Source organism: Delphinus delphis, chromosome 16 (genome assembly GCF_949987515.2).
Source record: "Delphinus delphis chromosome 16, mDelDel1.2, whole genome shotgun sequence".
NCBI lineage: Eukaryota > Metazoa > Chordata > Mammalia > Artiodactyla > Delphinidae > Delphinus > Delphinus delphis.
In genome coordinates this window covers 80,182,049-80,202,712 of record NC_082698.1, presented here as the reverse complement: position 1 = coordinate 80,202,712, position 20,664 = coordinate 80,182,049, and the positions used below count along the sequence as shown (strand labels likewise).

Here is a 20,664-nt window from a genome sequence, read left to right as displayed (position 1 = left end):
CAGTAGAAAAACTAAAAGTTGAAAGGAGGGTGAAAATGTTAGGGTGAGGGGTTGACGGCTTAGAGTGTATGGCTAAGGAAGGCCTTCCAGAAAAGGAAGCAACACCTGAAGAAGTGGGAAAGTGGGTCCTCTGGGGAGACAAACCTTCGTAGAGGGAACGGAAATTGCTCCCCAGAGCAGGAGGCCGGTGTGACAGGAGAATCATGAAAGGGAATCACAGGGCACCAGGGAGTCAGAAGGGGGTCAGACCATGCAGGGTCTCGTCAGCCACTGGAGAGGTTTGGGCTGAGGCCCAGGCTCTGAGTGCCATTGTAGCAGATCACACGGCTGCAGTTTTGAGAACAGACGGAGAACCAGGGTGAAGGCGATCACTTGGGAGTTGGCAGCATGTCTGTGGCGTGAAAGCCCTGAGATTGGCTGAGATTATCTGGGGACTGAGTGCTCATAGGAAAGACCAGAGGTCAGGGACTGAGTCCTGGAGGGTCACCATCAATTAGAGGCCCCGGAGACAGGAAGGAACCAGAAGAAGGAGCAACTAGAAAAGGAGTGAAAACGGGGGAATGTTGTGATGCTGGGGAGCCAGAGAAGGATGTGATTCAGGGAAGAATGATCAGCTGTGTCAGTCACTGCTGATGGATCAATATCCAAATAACTGCTTTGTTGTCATTATTTCTAAAACAGTCTGTACTGTTGAGGGCACAGGTGAGTCGGTTTTCTATAATCAGTAGCTGACTTGACATGGAAAGGCTTATACTAATTCATCTTCTTCCTGCTCATTCTTCCCCTTCCAGTAGTCACTCACTCATGTAACAACTGTTTATTGAGTGTATAAAAATGGTAGATGGGGCTTCCCTGGTGGCGCAGTGGTTGAGAGCCCGCCTGCCGATGCAGGGGACGTGGGTTCGTGCCCCGGTCCGGGAAGATCCCACATGCCGCGGAGTGGCTGGGCCCGTGAGCCATGGCCGCTGAGCCTGCGCGTCCGGAGCCTGTGCTCCGCAACAGGAGAGGCCAAACAGTGAGAGGCCCATGTACCGCAAAAAAAAAAAAAAAAGTAGATGCTGTGCAGTAGAAATAAACCAATATTAAACAAATATTAATCGGGTGCAAATTCTTTCCTCCAGTTGCTTACAATTTAGTTAGAGAGGTGAGACCCACAAGTGAGATAAGGCAGTGTTTAAGTGTAGTAATGGGAGTGGCACAGCTTTAAGTGCGTTAGAAATGCAGAGAACTTCTAGTGAGGTTATGAGGAAGGCACCCAGGGGGACATGGTGTTGATATCTACAGGCTCATATAATATTGGAACAGGGAGACAGTGACAAAGCTGCACATTCTGTTTTCTGTTGTTCGTTTTGTTTTGTTTTTACTAGAAGGAGAAAATGAGATTCCAAAGGCCAATGGACTTGAAGGCAGTCTCACAGTTAGTGCTGCAGTGCAGCGAATCCAGGGCTGGTGCCCGGTTGCTTCCGTGGGAAATGAGGCCAGGTATGGTTTTGCGGAGGATGCAAGGGGAAGGCAGTCCATGCAGCAGGCACCAGGAGCTCAGAGACACTGACACAATGCTGTGTTTCTTAGAAGTGGCTTTTAATACACAGAATCGTAGAGTGTAGGGTTTTTTCCGGAGAGTCCAGGAAGAGCTGCAAAGATCATGGAGACCAAGGTTGAGAAGGGACTTGAAGATCAGGATGAAGGCCTCCAGAGACTGGTGAGCAGATGAGTGGTGTAGGTGCGGGAACAGACGGAAGAAATGTGAGGAAAATCGGTGCTATTTGGCACGCTTAGAAAGTTATCATTTTTTTTCCCTGTAAATGAATGGTTGATTGTTTTCAGAGTTGAAATTCACAGCGTAACCTTCCTGTCTTAGACTGAGACACAGGTGTTCTGTTAGTATACTCTTTCACATTGTTGCTTTTCTCAACTGATTTCTTTCTTATGACCTTTTTTTTTGATAACATATTCCTAGTTAAAGGTTAATTAAAATGAACCTATTTGACTCAAATGGAATTTGGACCAGCACTCCCATAAATGTTGAGGAAATAGAATGGACACATTGTAATTGCTTTTTAAAATATACATTATATACTATAATTCGGAAAATTCCACAGTGAAACTTCAAAGGCGCCGGAAAAATCGAGTGCCTCATGGTTGAATAAGTAGACAAAACACAAGCTGTAGAGGCTGATTGTTACAGAATGGGGCTGACGGGGGTCAAAAATCTTTACGGACGTGGCACAAGCGGGGGGCTGAAACACTGGTCGCTAGGTCGCTAAGGAGAATTGACCATTTCTGTGGCCCAGAAGGTGGATGTGCCCCTCTGAGCGTGGTCATTCCCGGAGGTCCTCTTCCTGGTGAGGTCAGGAGGCGGAAGCACCGCCAGCCTGTCCTCGGCTGAAACCTGGCCAGGTGCCCGGTTACGTGACCTGTCGGGACACTGGCTATTTCTGGTTTCGGTCACTTTGCCCCAAAGATAAGGAATTTGAGGAATTCTGCTGAACACCTCTGAAATAGAATCCAGAACAATGGGCCTTTCATGGAACTCTAAACTTTTGACGTTCAGAGTGTTATTTTAACTTGTTTTCTGTTAGTTGAAAGCTCCCGTGGAAACTTTGGACTCCGGGTGAGGGCAGGTGTTTTAAAGACCGCGACGCAAAGGCTGCTAATACCGCATTCTGCCGCGGCATTGCTTGAGAAATGCGATCAATTTAAAATATTTAGCTTTTAGTTCTCGCTGGGAGTTCCGTTTGTATTTATTTTAGAGTTGCCTTTCTGAGCTTTTTGTTCCTTAAGGGCTGCCAGGCCTTACTTGGGGCCTGGGGACACAGCGTGGTTTTAATGCCCCTTTTAATCAGTGTTTCCTCATGCCTTCCTAATTTGGGTGTTTTTCAGAAGGAGGAGATCATGTATGTGAAAGTGTCTTGGAAAATAAAGTTTTATAGAACTGCAAGCCATCTTGATCATTAATTTGGAGTCTTTTTTGGTGGTAAGGATATCATTGTTTAAAAGTGAAATTAGTATGTATTATAAGGGGGAAAAATGTAATACAGCTGATGAAGTAGCTAATCTATCTGTTATTTTTTGTTTCTGTGGCTTAAGTATATAGGGTTTTAAAGGATTAAATATTTATTTTTCTCGATATTCATGAGGCATCAGGACTGAGAAATAAATATTCCTTAAACTGAATGGAAGGAAGGAAAATTCAAAAATTAACAAAATGAGATTTCTGGTTGTTCTGCCCCCTTTTCATAACTGGTAGCTTTATATGTAGCACGAAGACTGGAAAGATAGTCATGCAGGTGGGATCTGAAGCGTGGCCCTGGATTGTAGCCGTATGATCTGGGATAACATTTCTGAACTGTGAACTGGAGACTGTAATTTCCATTTCATAGAATGGCATGAGGATCCAATGAGATATTATGTGAGTGGAAACAGCTCTACATAGAAGAGGATTAATAAATGGTAGGCAATAATCTTCTTAGAACTAGTGATAATTATTAATAGAAACTATTCCATTGGCCATTTGATGTAGAAGGTACTGCGTTAGGTGATTGGGGGATAGAAGGAGGTGCTTGCTCTCCAAGTCTTACAGTTAGAAGATCGCTTGGGGAAAGGAATAGCACAACACAGCAGTATTTATTCAGTATTGGTGACTTATAATAAGTCCCCACTCAGCTGTCTCCTGTTGGTTCTCTCCAGTTGCATTAACTCTGTGACTTCTGTGACTGTCTAAATTGATGATACGAATGTGAATCTATTGCAAAGTGAAATTTCAGGCCTTGCAAAGTGATAGGATTTCCTGACATCCGTGAAAGTGATTTTGAAGGTTTGCTAAACACACTTTCAAACCCATCAATAAAGGGTGTGTGTAGGTATACGTATGCGTCATCCTCACAAAATGCTTACTGCGTCTCAGACCTTGTTCTGAGCACTTTACATGTATTCATTTCCTCCTCTCTATAACGTTATGATGTATGTCCTGTCATAATTCCCATGACAGGCAAGGAAGCAGAAGCACAGAGTCCAAACCGAGCAGTCTGGCCCTGGAGTGCGTGCTTCCATCACTGTGCCACAGCGCCTCCACTTAGATCAGATGATAAGTATCCAGTGGCAGGAAATCAGAAAGGAAGAGCATGGGCAGCTGCATACAGAGAGCTTTCCAAAGGATAAAGAAATCGCTTGTGAAAAATTGATAAAACTGTCACCTGAGCAGTGCAGGCAGTAGTTAGGACCACGGACCCAGGGGTCAGACTGCTTGAGTGGCACTGCGCCTCAGCTGCGTGACCTTGGATGGATTACTCAACATCTCTGTGTCTCAGTTTCCTCATCTGTCAAGTACAGATGATTCATAATATCCACCTATAGCACTGTGGTGGGGATTATCTGATTAAAATACCTGTAAGTGTACCTGACAGACAGAATGTGCTCAGTCAGCGCTCATTATTCCTATAACATTTGGGCAAGTGGTCCCCCTTAAGGTCACATTCCACAGATCAAACATGAAGTGTCTTATGCTAGTCTCCAATTTTGTCTGGATAATTTAGTCTAAGAAACCTCCCACACTTGTTCGTTTTTGTCCTTCTAAGAGTTAGTGCATAGTTGCAACGATGACAAAAATGTTGTTAAATAAACTGATTTTTATGTTATTTTTCAAGGTGAAACCCGAATAACAACTCTCCCCCGCCCCATAGACATATATTCTGTTAACTGAAGTTTGGATTACTGTTCAATTGGATTCAGTGTTGCTGAATTTTTTTCAGTACAAATTATCTATCCTCTGATAATGAAGACCTGTCTCTTGGGATTTTTGTGAGGCTTGAATGAAATAGCACTTGTGAAGTACAAGGAATATAGTGGATACTGACGATGGCTGGTGACTCTTAGGACTTGGTTCTTACTTCTATTACGTAGGAAGTGGCATGGGCAAAGGACAAACATAAGAATGGGCCCCTTTTGTTAATTTCACCTGCAAACACTAAGCACCTGCGCTGAATCAGACGCGACACAGAGTGGGTGCGCGTGGGTGAGCGTGAATTGCACGCCTCTCTCACCATTGTCTTCCTCTCCCTGCCATCTCACCGCCTACACACACACACTGTCTCTCCCTCACTTGTACGCCCCCTGTTTCACACTTAACATACTCACTGTCTCAGAGCTAACAGCAGTGGAGGAGTCTGATGAAAGCACACAGTCTGGTACCTGGTGCCTCGTAGAACTGTCACAGAAACACAGAGCTCACGGGAGGGTGGAGGAGGTGATGGTTCCCCGCTTGGGGGTATTTGGAAGGTGTCGCTGAGCAGGTATCGTTTGGGCTGGATGAGCAGCCGGCCTGCCTTGAGCAGAGCAAGCTCGTCCGTAGAGGCACGGGGCGTAGTTTGAAGTGTAGGTTGCTGTGCGAATCTAGGGGCTGTGATTGCCCTAGGTTTTGGAGTGTGTGAACCTTCTCCCTGAGTTATGGGGAACCATGGAACTTTTTTTTTAATGCAGATTTATTGAGGTATAATTTATATAAAAAGTCACCCCCCCCAGGGCGTTCCGTTTGATGAGCTTTGACAAGTGCATATAACCCTGTAACCACCACCACCAAGAGAGAATTCGCATCACCCGGAAAAACTCTCCCGTGTAGCGCTGCCGTCAGACCTTCCCCCTCAGCCTCCAGAAACCGCTGGTCTGATTTCTGTCCCTCTTCCAGGATGTCATACGGGATCATAGTACATAACCTTTCATGTGTGGCTTCTTTCTCTTAGCGGAATGGTTTTCAGATTCATCCCTGTTGTGACATGTATCGGTAGTTTATTCATGAGAGGTTTGAAAAAATAAAAGGATGCCACGACACTATAGGAAGATGAATCTGCTCGGGGTGGCATGTGGGCGAGAGAGGAGAGAGGGACAGCACCCAGTCCAGTGAGAACGATTGGAATTCAGGTTTGGGACAGTGAAGCCAGAAGTCACATGGTGGCAGGGAAGTGGAGACGGGCCATCTGCGGGGCATTCGGTTGAGCTAGAACAACTGCGCTGCAGGTTGGAAGGCTGGATTTTAAGGAAGGAGTGAGGAGATAAGTTAGAAAAAAACAGTAGGTTTAAACCACTCCTTCTGTAGCAAATGGGAAGGAGTAGCGTGGATGTGGAGCTGCATTAGAGCCTCATGGAAAACCGGGGAGACATTTCTGCTTCGTTATAGGCAGAGAAGTCAACCAGTGGAGAGAGGAACCCAAGGCCCCGGGAAGGGCGGGGCAGGCGGGTGCAGGTGGGCAGTGATGGGAAGCTCCGTTGTTTTAGCTCCTGCTGCACAGAGAGCTCAGGGCAGTCCCGGCATCAGCTCGGTTCCTGAAAGCTGCTCTTGGGCGTTCTGTATTTTGTCAGGAGGCTGGGAGCTGGGGAAACCAGCAACTGGATAATGTTTCTCTGAAGTTTTAACTTTTTGCTGCATTTCAATCTTTGGTAAAGCAATCATATCTCATAAAATACCTTCATGAGTTAACATATCTATAAGCAATTTGCAATTTAACATAAGATAATCTTCAATAATAATGATTTATGGTAATATGCCATCTATTTGCAGTACTCTCGGAAGCATTCAGTAGAAAAGACTGCATTTAGATCAGGACCTAATTTCTTGGAAGAAAAACAATGTAAATATTTTCTTCCTATCAGGTAAACTTTCACAGACTTCTGATTCTACCTGTGATATCTCAGTAAATGTTTATTGCCCCTAGAAATCATTTACTTTCTCATAAAGAGTGCTAAAGCTGTACTGTGTCTGTGGATTTTTTTTTTGCGGTACGCGGGCCTCTCACCATTGTGGCCTCTCCCGTTGCGGAGCACAGGCTCCAGACGCGCAGGCTCAGCGGCCGTGGCTCACGGGCCCAGCCGCTCCGCGGCATGTGGGATCTTCCCGGACCGGGGCATGAACCCACGTCTCCTGCATCGGCAGGCGGACTCTCAACCACCGCGCCACCAGGGAAGCCCTGTGGATTTTTTTTAAACTTGTAACTTTAGGCACAAACGACCCACTAAAGGTTATGAAAAACAAGATGTAAGTAAGATAAAATGGTAAAATGTAGGTTCGTTCTCAGTACTCTGCCAACTGCAGTGAAGATTGTGTTTTAAAAGCCAAAGAAAACTTGTAACTGAAAGATTATACAAATATGAAAGTATTCCACCTTTGATTTTCTTCTTCAGTATTGCTGCTGGAGAAGATAGAGCATGATGACGTCTGCAATAAGACGTTGAAGATTACAGATTTTGGGTTAGCGAGAGAGTGGCACAGGACCACCAGGATGAGCGCAGCAGGCACCTATGCCTGGATGGCCCCGGAAGTCATCAAGTCCTCTTTGTTCTCCAAGGGAAGCGACATCTGGAGGTGAGTAAGCACCACACATTTTGTTTTTGCAGGTGTCTGCAGAAGCTGGTTGCTACACATCCTTTACATGAGTCCCCAGATATTCAGTAATTCTGAGCATAACCATACAGATAGTCCCCAGTCTGCAGTGGTTTGACTTAACAGGTTTTTTTGACGTTACAATGGCACAAAAGCAATGTGCATTCTCTAGGAACCGTGCTTGGGATTTGGCACTGGGATCTGTCCCAGGCTAGTGATTCGTGGTCCAGTCCTCTCTCGTGAGGCTGGGCGGAGGCACTGAGCTGCAGCTCCCGGTCAGCCCCGCCATCACGAGGGGAAACAACTGATACACTTACAACCATTTTGGACCCAGACAGCCATTCTGTTTTTCGCTTTTGGTATCGTATGCAATCAATTCCATGAGATATTCAACACTTTATTATAAAATAGGCTTTGTGTTAGATGATTTTGCCCAACTGCAGGCTAATGTAAGTGTTCTGAGCGCTTTTAAGAAAGACCAGGCTAAGGTTCAAGTAGTTTAGGTGCATCAAATGCGTTTTCAGCTTACGATATTTTCAACTTACGAAGGATTTATCCAGACGTAACCCCATTGTAAGTTGAGGAAGATCTGTATGGGCCTTTTTGAAGAAGGTTTTGTGGTTTGGATCAAGATTGTTGTAATCACAGCAGAATGGGTAACTTGAGATTTTGATTGTCCTGTGACTTCCATTTGATAAGAGAAACTTGTTAAATCTGAGGTTTGATTAAAACTGGTTATAACTTGAGTAAACAGTAATGCTGTTTCGTAAGGCCAATTGGTAAATAAACATAAATTTCACTTTAAGCAAAAATTTTGATTCCTCATGACTCACAGACAGAATATTAGCATGGAAGGAGTTTGAGAAAAAAATTTAGATAACCTCCTTCATTTTATGGATTGCATTATCTAAAGATTAAAGCTTCTGGTTTGAGGATGGAGAGCTGAACCAAAATGGAATCCCAGGTTAGCTGGGTTTTCCATTCGGCTGTGTCTCATTAGGGGGTAAAGACACCATCCCTACCAGAACAACAGAGAAAAGTCACTCTGTTTATAGTTACAATGCACCAGGAACTTACTTGCCTTCATTTAATGCTCATAAAATGCTGTGTGACTCGTATTAAAATTCCAGGATTTTTCTGTTTTTTTAACGGCTTTATTGAGATACAGTTCACACATCATACAGTTCACCCATTTAAGCTCTACAGTTCCATGGCTTTTACCTTCATCAGCACAGTCAGTTTAGGACATTTTGATAATCCAAAGAAGAAACCATGTACCCCTTGGCCATCACCCCAACACTCCTTCCCTCCCAGCCCAGGCAAGCACTAATCTACATTTTGTATCTTTAGATTTGCTTATTCTGGACATTTCCTATAAATGGAATCAAATAATATGCGGTCCTCTGCAACTGGCTTTTCAATTAGCGTATTTTCAAAGTTCATGTCATAGAATGTATCAGAATTTCATTCTTATTTATTGCAGAATAATATTCCATTGGGTGGATAATACCACATTTTGCTTATTCGTTTATCAGTCGATGGCATGTGGGTTGTTTCCACATTTTGGCTAATTCTGAATAATGCTGCTCTGAACATTTATGAAGAAGTTTTTGTGAGGACATGAGTTTTCATTTCTCTTGGGTTTCCACCTGGGAGTGAAATTGCTGGGCCGCATGGTAATTATATGGTTAATCATTTGAGGAACTGCCAGACTGTTTTCCACCAGTTCTCGTTCCCACCAGCAGCGTATAAATACAGGCTTCTAATTTAATTGTTCTGCTTATGACTGTGAAGAAATTGTTCACCTGTGCCAGGGGTTCTATAGTGTCTTAGGGCCGTTTTGAAAAACACAGAAGCTTGTGCCTCACCCCTGACTTAATGACTTACACTCTGCTGGTGGAGACTGAGCCACATGTGTCTTTATAAAATATTACATGTGTTTTCCTTGACTTAATCACAATAATTTTCTGACCATGTAATGCCAAAATACTTCAGTGAAATAGGTGATTATTTTAAGAAATTATACTTCAAGACTCTGAAAACTAATAAAATATAAATCAGTTTTACATTTGGAATAATTAAGACTGTAACCATTTTACTGTGTGTGCCTTTTAAAATAAACTCTGTAACTATAAGCTATACGAACGCTGTACAATCTATATAAATGCTTTAGAGCGACCTCACCTACTGTAAACATAGAATCAAAAGTAAGAAAAAACAGATTTCTAAGATCAGCCAGAATATGGGTCTTGAAGTCCAGACACTCACGGAGAGAGGCCTTCCCTCAAAATCTGTTCATTTCTATTTCTCAGTTATATGAGCTCCGTTATCTGATTTTCAGTAGAAGCATCTAAGCAGAAGAGGGGAGAGGGGTGCCAAGCTGGTAAAAAAAAAAAAGGCCGCTGAGAACAGAGTGGGCGCTAGGAGCAAACGAAAGCACGAAACGCTATGAAAAGGACTGGAATCTGCTGGCTTCCAGAACCACCTGGTTGTGGAGCCAACGTCCACACACATCTGCAGAACGCATGGATATATTAAAGCCCAGCAGAGTCCTAGGTGTCAGGATGCAGAAGGCAGGGAAGGCTGTCCCTCTGAACTGCACAGACCTTTGCTTTAGAACCTCCTTCATAATATTCCCGTAGAAATAATTGCATTCAAGAAGCATGGCTCTGGTCTGTGGTGCTGGGGGCTGCTATATATACTGGTGTATTTAGTGATCATCCTCTCTCGCCCCACTTCCTCCTTACCCATTACTACCCTACGAGGTAACTTTGACAGATGCTATCATTGAACTTTTGCAATGTCTTCTGTGATCACCCCAGTTTCACAGAGTACATACCCAAGGCACTGAGAGGTTTAGAAATTTCCTCAGGGTTGTAAAACTAGTGAGTGAGTAGCAGACTCTGGTCCCTGGCCTAAGAGCCATGTTCCTGCTACCACAGCCCTTAATCATTAGGCTACTTGTATGCTCAGAAGAGGGCTTTTTTTTTTTTTAAATAAATTTATTTATTTATTTTTGGCTGCGTTGGGTCTTCGTTGCTGCACACAGGCTCTCTCTAGTTGCGGCAAGTGGGGGCTACTCTTCGTTGTGGTGCGTGGGCTTCTCATTGCGGTGGCTTCTCTTGTTGGGGAGCACGGGCTCTAGGCATATGGGCTTCAGTAGTTATGGCTCATGGGCTCTCAAGCTCAGGCTCAGTAGCTGGGGCACGCGGGCTTAGTTGCTCTGTGGCATGTGGGATCTTCCCGGACCAGGGCTCGAACCCATGTGCCCTGCATTGGCAGGCGGATTCTTAACCACTGCGCCACCAGGGAAGTCCCCAGGAGAGGGCTTTTTATACTATATCCCACCCAGTTTCAGAGAGCAGAAAAATATGCATTACACTTTAAAAATTGTCCCATCAGAATAGCTCCCTTTTTTTTCACATTGTTTTTTACCAGAATACCTCTCTCTGGAAAAATGACCTATCCTGAATTATTCATTCTCTGAAACTTCCAAGAGGCAAAGTTATGTTGTTATTGTTGGTTTTAATTTTGTTATTTGCTAAGGAGAATAGCAAGGAGGTTTCTTTGAAGTTATTCAGTTTTCAGTTATTCTAATAATTTTTGGTCCCCTGCACTGAGATGAGTTTTGTTGATTGATCTATGAGTTCAGTTTACTTACTCTTGAAATTAAGAATGTGTCTCGCGGGCTTCCCTGGTGGCGCAGTGGTTGAGAGTCCGCCTGCCGATGCAGGGGACACGGGTTCGTTCCCCGGTCTGGGAAGATCCCACATGTTGCGGAGCGGCTGGGCCCGTGAGCCATGGCCATTGAGCCTGCGCGTCCGGAGCCTACGCTCCGCAACGGGAGAGGCCACAAAAGTGAGAGGCCCGCATACCGCAAAAAAAAAAAAAAAAAAAAAAAAAAAAAGAATGTGTCTCGCTAATGCACCATACCATAGATAATTTTCAAGATACTAAGCAGACAGCCTTTGAAAAATCCTGGTTGCACCTTAATTGCTAATAGTTACAGCATTATATAATTTACAGGTTCTGCATTATGTATTCCTTTTTTAACAAAACATAAAACAGTGCTTTTGAGATGGCAGAGGAAATGTCGCTGATACTTTATCAATGATTCAAGATCGGCTTCAGGGCCGTGTGAGTGGAGACATAGGCAACAGGTAGTAGTGGTCCCACAGCTCAGCCTCAGGTGTGCCGCTTCTAGGTCCAGTTGTCTTTCAGTGATGCCCTGCTGCGCCCCCTGCTGGAGAGGGAGCCCTGGGCTCAGGGACCTCAGGATGGAAGCGCCCCTGCTTTTAGGGCCGTGGAACATCAGTGGGAGGATCCCTGAGGCCCCTTTGAATTCAGGGCACGTTCTGTTGTTTCTGCCTTCCTTTTCTGAATGTTTTCAGTATGTAGTGCAGAGTCCACTGGGCACTAGTGGAGAGGTCTGAAAATGAAGTGATGATGGCCAGGGTGACCACCTGGGCTCCAGAGACGCCTGTTGCAGGCCAGGTCTTCTTCACGGAGGGCTTATTGTATCTGTGATGCTGTGAATCCCCACATCTCTTAAGATCGGGAGATAATCAAATGAGACTCAGAAATCAGTTCCAAAGCAAATTTAAATGATGTGGGGTTTTTTGGGGTTATTCTGAGCTGTTTTGCCTTTCCTTAGGCATATGAAATGAGAATTAAGTTACTTCTTTAAATTTCAAGCTCTTTTTTTAACTTAAAGCGAATGAAGTTTTAAAAGATCAGAAAAGTAAAAAGGACCATACTAGTTATGTTAACAGAACTTAAAAATAAAGCAAATATAACTGTTCCTTATACGCTTATGTGTTTTAATTTAAAGTCAAGTGAGTGTCAGGAGTGACCGATGTTTTATGTCAAAAGATAATTGGAGTGCACTTTGTGTTTTGAAGAAGATAAAGGAAAGCCAAGGTTCTGACTGGTTTTGTAGAAGAGAATAAACGTATATGATGTACAAGGCTTTTTTCTGTGCTCCTCTGTATTGCCTTGAACTGGGGTGTCTGAAACTGTCTAGTATAGGCGTATACTGAAATTTGGTCTTCTAGCTTCGTTTTAAAAGTTCACTTAGAGATCCTTTTGTACTGTGTGTTTTCTCGTTCTTGTGTGTGATCGCATTTGCCCTTAAACTGAAGCAGCAGTGAACCTGCATCGCATCTGCTGATGCTTTGGAGAGCATGGCAGCTGCAGTTGTTCTTTGTTTATTCTCCTTTCACTTCACCTTCCTCCATTTCAAAGAAGACCTGTTATGTCCTCCCAGCAGGCTCAGGAAAACCCACAGGATTTCTTTGTCCGTTACTATTAGGCATTAGGTAGAAACATTAGTAACACATCTCCTAAATAGAAAGGGAGGGGCAGAAAGAAACAATTTCAAAAACCTATTTTAAAACAGTTAGCATGGGACTTCCCTGGCGGTCCAGTGGTTAAGACTCGGCCTTCCAATGCAGGAGGTGCGGGTTCGATCCCTGGTTGTGGAGCTAAGATTCCCACATGCCTCGAGGCCAAAAAACCAAAACATAAAACAGAAGCAATACTGTAACAAACTCAATAAAGACTTTAAAAATGGTCCACATCAAAAAAATCTTAAAAAAAAAAAAAAGTAGCATGATTCGATTTCAGTCCTGTGGTGAGTCATATGGGGCTGGAATCTTCAGTGTCCTGAAGATCCTCAATAGGTGTGGAAAAATTGAGACAGAAGGACAAACATCGGAACAACCACATTGCTCTTCAAGTGTGTCCTGCTTCTGGACCCTGTTTAATTCAACCGTGTACTGCTCCTAAGCTTTCCTATCCGTTGAGTAGTTTCATTTCCTGTAATGAAGGCATAACCGATTTCGGGAAGGAGTGTATTTGCATGTGTCTGGAATGTTAACTGGAAGAACCCGCCCCTCGTGTTGGGATAAGGGTCCATATGGGCTTTGTTGGAAGAGAAGGTTCTCGTTAGGGGCTGGATGAAGGCTCTGATACGTTTCTCCCGCCAACCGTGTCATGAGGAAAAGACCCCGTTTAACTCTATGAAAACTCTGCTTTCCAGCTATGGAGTGGTGCTGTGGGAACTGCTCACGGGAGAGGTCCCCTATCGTGGCATTGACGGTCTTGCTGTGGCCTACGGGGTGGCAGTCAATAAGCTCACTTTGCCCATTCCTTCCACCTGCCCTGAGCCGTTTGCCAAGCTCATGAAAGGTATTTGGGCATCTCTGTTTTTGTGTGTCTATGGGGGTGAGGGGAATTGCTCATTAGAATATCTGTATATTTTTTTAACCAAAAAGGTATCTTCTGTGATTCTAATTTTCAGTTGATCTTAGATTATACTATTTTAAGAATTAGAAGCCATGTCTTTGATCTAAGATGTCAGGTAAAGTTTTGATGAACTAAGTAACTTAAAAACAATCTAGTGACTCATTTATACAAAATTCAGTTGAATGGTAATAAACTTTTCATCAAATACACTAGCAGAGTTCAAAGACAATATTGAATTGGCTCCATATGTGCTATTTTTAATTCTACCTAATGATCAGAAATGGTTTACAGTCTTAACTGGCATGGTTTTGCCATGACCTTATCTATTTTGATCTTATTTTTTAAAAATTGTTAAGTAACTCTTTTTGTAAGCAGCAAGTTACCTTACTTATTAGACTATTTCTTAGAACCTCTCTTGTGACTGTACCATTTTAGAGACTTTGGTTTTCTTGGGTTGAGTTATAGAACTCTGTATCTGTAAGTCATGTGGCCAGGGCAGCTTAGGTGGACAGAGTTCATGGTACATGGTAAGGCAGAGAAAACACACATCCACATACTAATGTCAAATAATGCAGAATACAAGAGCCTCGTCTAATAGTAATTATTACACAGGCTGCCGACACAGACACTGTATAAAATAAAATTTGCAAAATCATTATCAATTGATGTTTAAAATCTTCAGCAGACACAGTCAACATGGGCTGATAATCTGAACTACGCTGAGAAATGGACTTACTGTGGTTCTTGTTTATTTTAGAATGCTGGCAACAGGACCCTCATATTCGTCCATCATTTGCCTTAATTCTTGAACAATTGACTGCAATTGAAAAGGCAGTTATGACTGAAATGCCTCAAGAATCTTTTCATTCCATGCAAGATGACTGGAAGCTGGAAATTCAACAGATGTTTGATGAGTTGAGAACAAAGGAAAAGGTGAGTGATATATATTAATTGCATAATGTGCTCACGCTTACGGAGATTGTGGAAAACCTGAGTCAAGAACCACTGTCAGCATTATGTTAAAATATTTTCGGACTTGTTGATTCTTTCCTTCCAGGCAAAACAAAACGAAACAGAACTGTACTCAAAACATATAATTGGAAAACAATAGAGGAATTTTCAAACGTAAAAAAATTTTTTAAAAAGGAGAGAGAGTGGCATACTAAACACTTAGTATACATTAACCAGCTTCAATAATTGTCAGTATTTTGTCACTTTGTTCATTTCTTTTTCCCATTATCATTTTTTTTAACTGCAGTATTTTAACTTAAAACCTAGACTCTCGTCATTTTACCTTTAAATGCTTCAGTATGCATCTCTCACTGGTAGGAATTTTTAAAATATCTTTCTTGCCATTATTATCTTAAAAAAATAAGTAATTCCTGGATACCGTGTGATACTCCATACCCAAATGTCACAGTTTGCCTCAAAGATGTCTTCTTCCAGTTGGTTGGTGCCAATCAGGATTTAAATGAGGGCTTCATGTTTTCAGTTAGGTCTTTTAAAGCTTCTTTTATACCAGTCCCTCCTCCTTTCCCCCCACCCCTTTATCTCCAAGGCGTTGCTTTGTTGGAGAAGCTGGGAAATTGTGTAATTTTTGAATTTCTTAATATGATGAGTGAAGCTCTGGTTGGTTTATGTATTTTAAGAAGAAGAAAGACAGTAAACCTGAATGTTAAATGTGCTGAAGCTACATATATATTAACCACATACAAAGTGTGAAGGAGGAGAAGCAGAAGCACACCTGATTGGAAGGCAGGTAGTTGTACAGTGAGCTCCTGGTGACAGCTGACTGTCAGCAGTCACTGAAGCCCCCAAGGTCAGGGCATGGTACTACGCTTCACGCATAGTAAGTATTAGGCAGTATTTACTTCTTAGGAGATAGTTTTGTAGTACTTGAGCATTCTGATGACTCAAGGTTTATTCCGGTTGTCTGAGGTGTATAATTGTTCAGTAGGTTAACTTCTTGTACTTGGCAACAAATGTCTGGGCTAAAATACAACATTGCAGGTTATTGATAACCTTTACAAAGCCATGTAATTGTCCAGAAAGGAACTTTTATACCTCATATATTTGTGATTCTAAAATAGAATTCTTTTTCAGTAGGCAGTAATGCTTTGCTAAATAAAGAGTCCATTTGCTTATTCCAGTGTACGTCATGGAAACATGGGATTATGACATAGCTGAGTCCTTCTCCCATGTTAAATTACCTTGACTTATGTAGTATGGCTCTCCTTTATGTCACTAGACTCTCACATTGACAGTAATACTGAAGGCCTATAGCCAACCTAAGGGCAGAGGAAAGGGCAAAAGAGGGCATGAAGAGATGTGGTTTGAATACATATGTATAAACATTTCTTGAGCTAGTGTCTATACTTCTGTGCGTGAAGCCAAGATATCATATGCCCAGATTCTATCCGTGAGCAACTTGCTTCTGTTATCAGGCTGAATTGGGAACGAATACAATGTATGTCATAGGTATTCCCCAAAGGGCAAATTGTTCACTGGAAAAAAAATACAGTTTAAGAGCTTGTCTTTGGGGACATTTTTCTGAGTTCCAGCAGTAGAATTTCCTTCCAGCAAACGTATTAAATGTCTGCTGTGTGCTGGGAAGCGTGTTAGAGCGCTGGGATACGCAGATGGACGTGGCAGCCTGTGTATCCTTGCGTGGTCCTTGCCGGCCAGGCTCGGGATTTGGATCTTGTTGACGGGTTTTAAAAGGGGGCTTGATGTACTGGCAACACTTTCCAACCAACCTCTGCCTTCCCTCCGTCTGCTTCCTTTGTGTAGTAATGAGATTACCGTTCTCTTAGGTACCCAGTCTCAAAGGTCTTGAAGATGTGGTCTTCTCTGTGACAGAGACCTTCAGTGGTAATTCACTCCCTCACCCCTGTTGTCCCCACTCATCACCTGCAGTACTGCAGCAGCATCCTACCCGGGTGCCTCGCATCCAGCCTTGCTCCCCTAACTGAGCCCCTCGCCGCCACCAGTGAGCCTTCTAAAACGCAAATCAGGCCCACCTCACTTCAGTGGCCAATCCCTTTTCCTCATTAACTTCCTTGTCCTTCCGTGTTGAACCTCACTTTTTCTCCAGCCAGACTGAATTCCTTCAAGTTCCCTTAACGCCACGCTCCTGACCTCCAGCCTTCATGTATATTCTTTCCTCCGACCCCACCCTGGCTTTTATCCCCTCCTCACAGGTGCTGCTTCTTCATTCTCAGGCTCCCAGAGCTCCCTTCCCTTATCCTCTCGTACCACGTAAAGTGTGTCACAGTGTCCTGCGCCTCCCTTATCATGCCCACACTGAGTCATACTTTATTATTATCTGCGTCTTTATGTGTCCTTGGTCTGCCTTTTCTGCTGGTTAAGTTCAGGAACTATACTGTTTCATTCTTGGTCGTGTTCATCCACAGCACTGAACAAAGTACTTGGCCCATGGTAGACATTCAGTAAATACAATAAATACGTAAGTAAAGTTTCTTAACATGTTCCTAATATGTATTTTAATAGGTAAGAGATATTAGCAATTATTATTTTATTGTCATATTTTTAAGTGAACATTTTTAAGTGAAAAGGGAATTTAAAATTGGATAAATGCCATGAGTCCTTCTTTGAATCTTATGCTATGAAAGAGGCAGACGACTCAGCTGTTTAACTTCTGGTTATATAATCTTGAGAAACTCCCACACGTTATGCACAAGGAGGTTAAGGTCATTCACTCTGAAGTATTGTTTGTAATAGTGAAAAACTGGAAACAACCCCAATATCCATTAATAGGGGAATAGGTGCCTAAACGACTGTATATTCATATAGTGGAAATCTGTACAGTACTTAAGATAAGTAAACTCCAGCTGTATGTTTCAACATGAGTAAGTCTCAGGCATAATACTGGGCAGAAAAAGCAGTTGCAGAAGGATAATCACATTATGTAAATTTATAAAACCACATAAAACAATACTATTCAGGGACTTCCCTGGTGGCGCAGTGGTTGAGAGTCCGCCTGCCAATGCAGGCGACACGGGTTCGTGCCCCGGTCCGGGAAGATCCCTCATGCCGCGGAGCGGCTGGGCCCGTGAGCCATGGCCGCTGAGCCTGCGCGTCCGGAGCCTGTGCTCCACAACGGGAGAGGCCGCAGCAGTGAGAGGCCCGCGTACCGCAAAAAAAAAGAATCCGCCTGCCAACCTAGGGGACACGGGTTCGAGCCCTAGTCCGGGAAGATCCCATATGCCGCAGAGCAACTAGGCCTGTGCTCCATGACATCCCGCGAGCCACAATTGCTGAAGCCCACGCACCTAGAGCCCATGCTCTGCAACAAGAGAAGCCACCGCGATGAGAAGCCCGCGCACCACGACGAAGAGTAGCCCCCGCTCGCCGCAACTAGAGAAGGCCCACGCGCAGCAACGAAGACCCAACGCAGCCTAAATAAATAAATAAGTTAATTAATTAAAAACAAAAAGAAAATGGTAGTGATGGATCAAGTACTTTAAAAAAAACCAATAATATTATTCAAGTGTACAAAAAGACTGAAAGTATAGACAGGGGAAGGATACAGACCAACTTAAGGACAGCAGATCTGAAGAGGGAGGGGATGGGATTAGATGTGATGCGCCTAGGACTTTAACAGACCTGAAACAGATATGGTAAAAATTTCGCATCTATTAGGTGTTGATAGTAAGTGCATGGGTATTTGCTATTCTCTCTAATCGTAGTATATTTTAAATATTTCATAATTTTAACTAAGTTAAAATTAAAAATAAAGGTTAGGGAGAAATCTGTGAGCTGCTAAAATCCTTTTTTTCTTTCTTTTTTTTTTTTTTTGGTAAGCCATATTTTTCAAATAGCAGACTTATAGGTAATTCACTCTCTTCCTTAGATTTTTCAGTATTTTGTGGGTTTAAAAATTCAAAACTGGCAAATGCAACCTTAGACCCTGACCCCACTGATAAGTACATAGAGTTCATATAATAAAAAATAGTCAGTCCCGTTTGAGTCTCTTCAGATCTTATCCTGAGCATCACGTTTGATTATAGGCACCATGTTTTAAAGAGCTTCCCCAGGTGGACGGCCAGGAAGGCGGGAGAGGAGCCTGCACATCTGAGCCTACAGAGAAGAGAAGTGAACACAGAAAGGGGCGGGGAGCGCAGGGCTGTCCTCGGTGCTGGAAGGACCTTGGAGGGAGGAACTGTGTTTCAGGTTGTTTTCAGAAGAACCAGAAGTAGGAGGACCTCTCGGCTGAATGCTCCAGGGATGAAGATCTATCTGGTCTCTGAGTCAACAACTTGCCAGCACTTGGAGCTGAGCTGGTGGTCCACAGCGCAGTGGACTCTGCTTCAGCTGTTCTGCTCCCTGCCCTCCAGGAGTTCAGGCAGACCGCAGGGGTGACTGTATGGACGTCTACAAACCTATGGCCGGCCCTGCCCCCTCGTTATATTCCGTCTTTAGCGGAATGCCGGAATCTCCAGCAGTCTAGAGAAGTGGTTCAGACCGAGGGCTCCAGCCAGGCTGTCTCGTTGGGCTTGGGGCTCTGCCACTTGCTGACCAAGACCGTTCTGCCAGCGCCTCCCACAGTGAAGTGTCACAGAAATGCTGTCTCTGTCCCTCGGGGTGGTGTGGGCTTGCACGAGTGAGGCCCCCCCCGGGGCTCAGAGCCTGTGCGCCACTTCACAGGCGCTAACAGTGCTAGCCTGACAGCAGAGGAAGCTGTGGCTTTGCTGGAAGCCGGGCAGGCCCCCAACAGCACCGCCCTCCCCATCCCCGGCCCAGGCGTTTGGGAAACGGGGCTCTGAGCCATAGTCATACTGGAAAAGGGCTGAGCGCGTTACTTTTTAAATCCTGCAGTTCTTTGAAGGATTACTGTCAGTGATATTGTTCATATGTCTTTTAGATACTTTAATACATTTCGTTGACTTAAAATGACAGAGGAAAGAGTCTGTTTTTTGTTTCGTTTTGTTTTTATACACCTCCCCAAATGGTTTTCGGGAATTCTAAAATTAGATGTTTAATAACCAAAGTAAAAACATTTGGGAATGGGAGAGGACTTGGAGGAAGGATAAGACTTGAAATCACAGAATTTTAAGTGTGGAAGCAATGTTATTAATAACTATTATTATTTTAAACTCTTATTTTTAATTCTTGATAATTATTTATGAAACTGTAGGATAGAGGCACATTCAGTGAGTTCATTCTTATCATATGTGGTGTAAAAATCAAAAAAAGCATGCTTCAAGAATGGATGACTCGGGAACATATGTATCTGTACAGCTGATTCGCTTTGTTGTACAGCAGAAACTAACACGCCATTGTAAAGCAATTATACTCCAATAAGGATGTTAAAAAAAAAGAAAAGAATGGATGCCTCCTCTTTCTCCATTTTGAAGTCTTAAAAGTAGTTTCCTTGTTGTTCTTTGGATTCATTTTCGTTCTAGTGGTATCTTTTCTTTTTCTTTTTACGTGATTTCTGTGCAGTGCTTTTTGAAGTACAGCATTTATGGTATCTTGTGAGCCTTTGATTTACAATTAAAGAATATATAGTCCTTTATTTTTTCCCCCAAGGTTTCTAATTGCATCTTTTTTGATGGAGTCAAAAGCACAGTAGACGTGCTCTATCTCCCTTTCTTGTTCACTGATTGCTTAAGGTAGGAGGCGTCAGACTTGGAATTAATGGTCAGTGACTTGGCCGTGCTCTGTGTTATTCAGTAAACTGTAGCCTCCATAGATACCGGTTCCTCCCCAGATTCCTGGCTTCTTATCTCTGTGTGTCTGTCTCTGTGCACTGGGTGCGTGCACCTGTCTTTGAACCACTGTACGAAGGCCTGTCACTGTTAATGATTAACACCTACTGCCAGGAATTTGGATTTTCCATTATTAAGTGGCCTGTGCCGAGCAATTAAACACGTAGTACTTGAGGAGTGATCTCAGCGACCAAAAGAATGTTTTTGTGTGCTTCATAATTTCAAAGTATCCAAAGGGCTTCTAACACCCCAGACTTTTTTTTTTTTTACACACTTTTGCATGTTTTAAAATTCATTCAGAAGGAAGAGTCCTTT

The 20,664-nt window shown here is 43.3% G+C and overlaps 1 protein-coding gene across 4 annotated transcripts in view; it reads left to right on the top strand.

Annotated features, from left to right (window-relative positions):
- MAP3K21 (mitogen-activated protein kinase kinase kinase 21) overlaps window positions 1-20,664 on the top strand; it is a 54,536-nt gene that overhangs the window by 8,642 nt on the left and 25,230 nt on the right. For all 4 annotated transcript variants that reach the window (XM_060035055.1, XM_060035052.1, XM_060035051.1 and 1 more), the window contains exons 2-4: window positions 7,174-7,354; window positions 13,413-13,561; window positions 14,376-14,551. In XM_060035055.1, coding sequence (XP_059891038.1) covers window positions 7,174-7,354; window positions 13,413-13,561; window positions 14,376-14,551 — 506 coding nt within the window. The remainder of the gene's footprint in view (window positions 1-7,173; window positions 7,355-13,412; window positions 13,562-14,375; window positions 14,552-20,664) is intronic.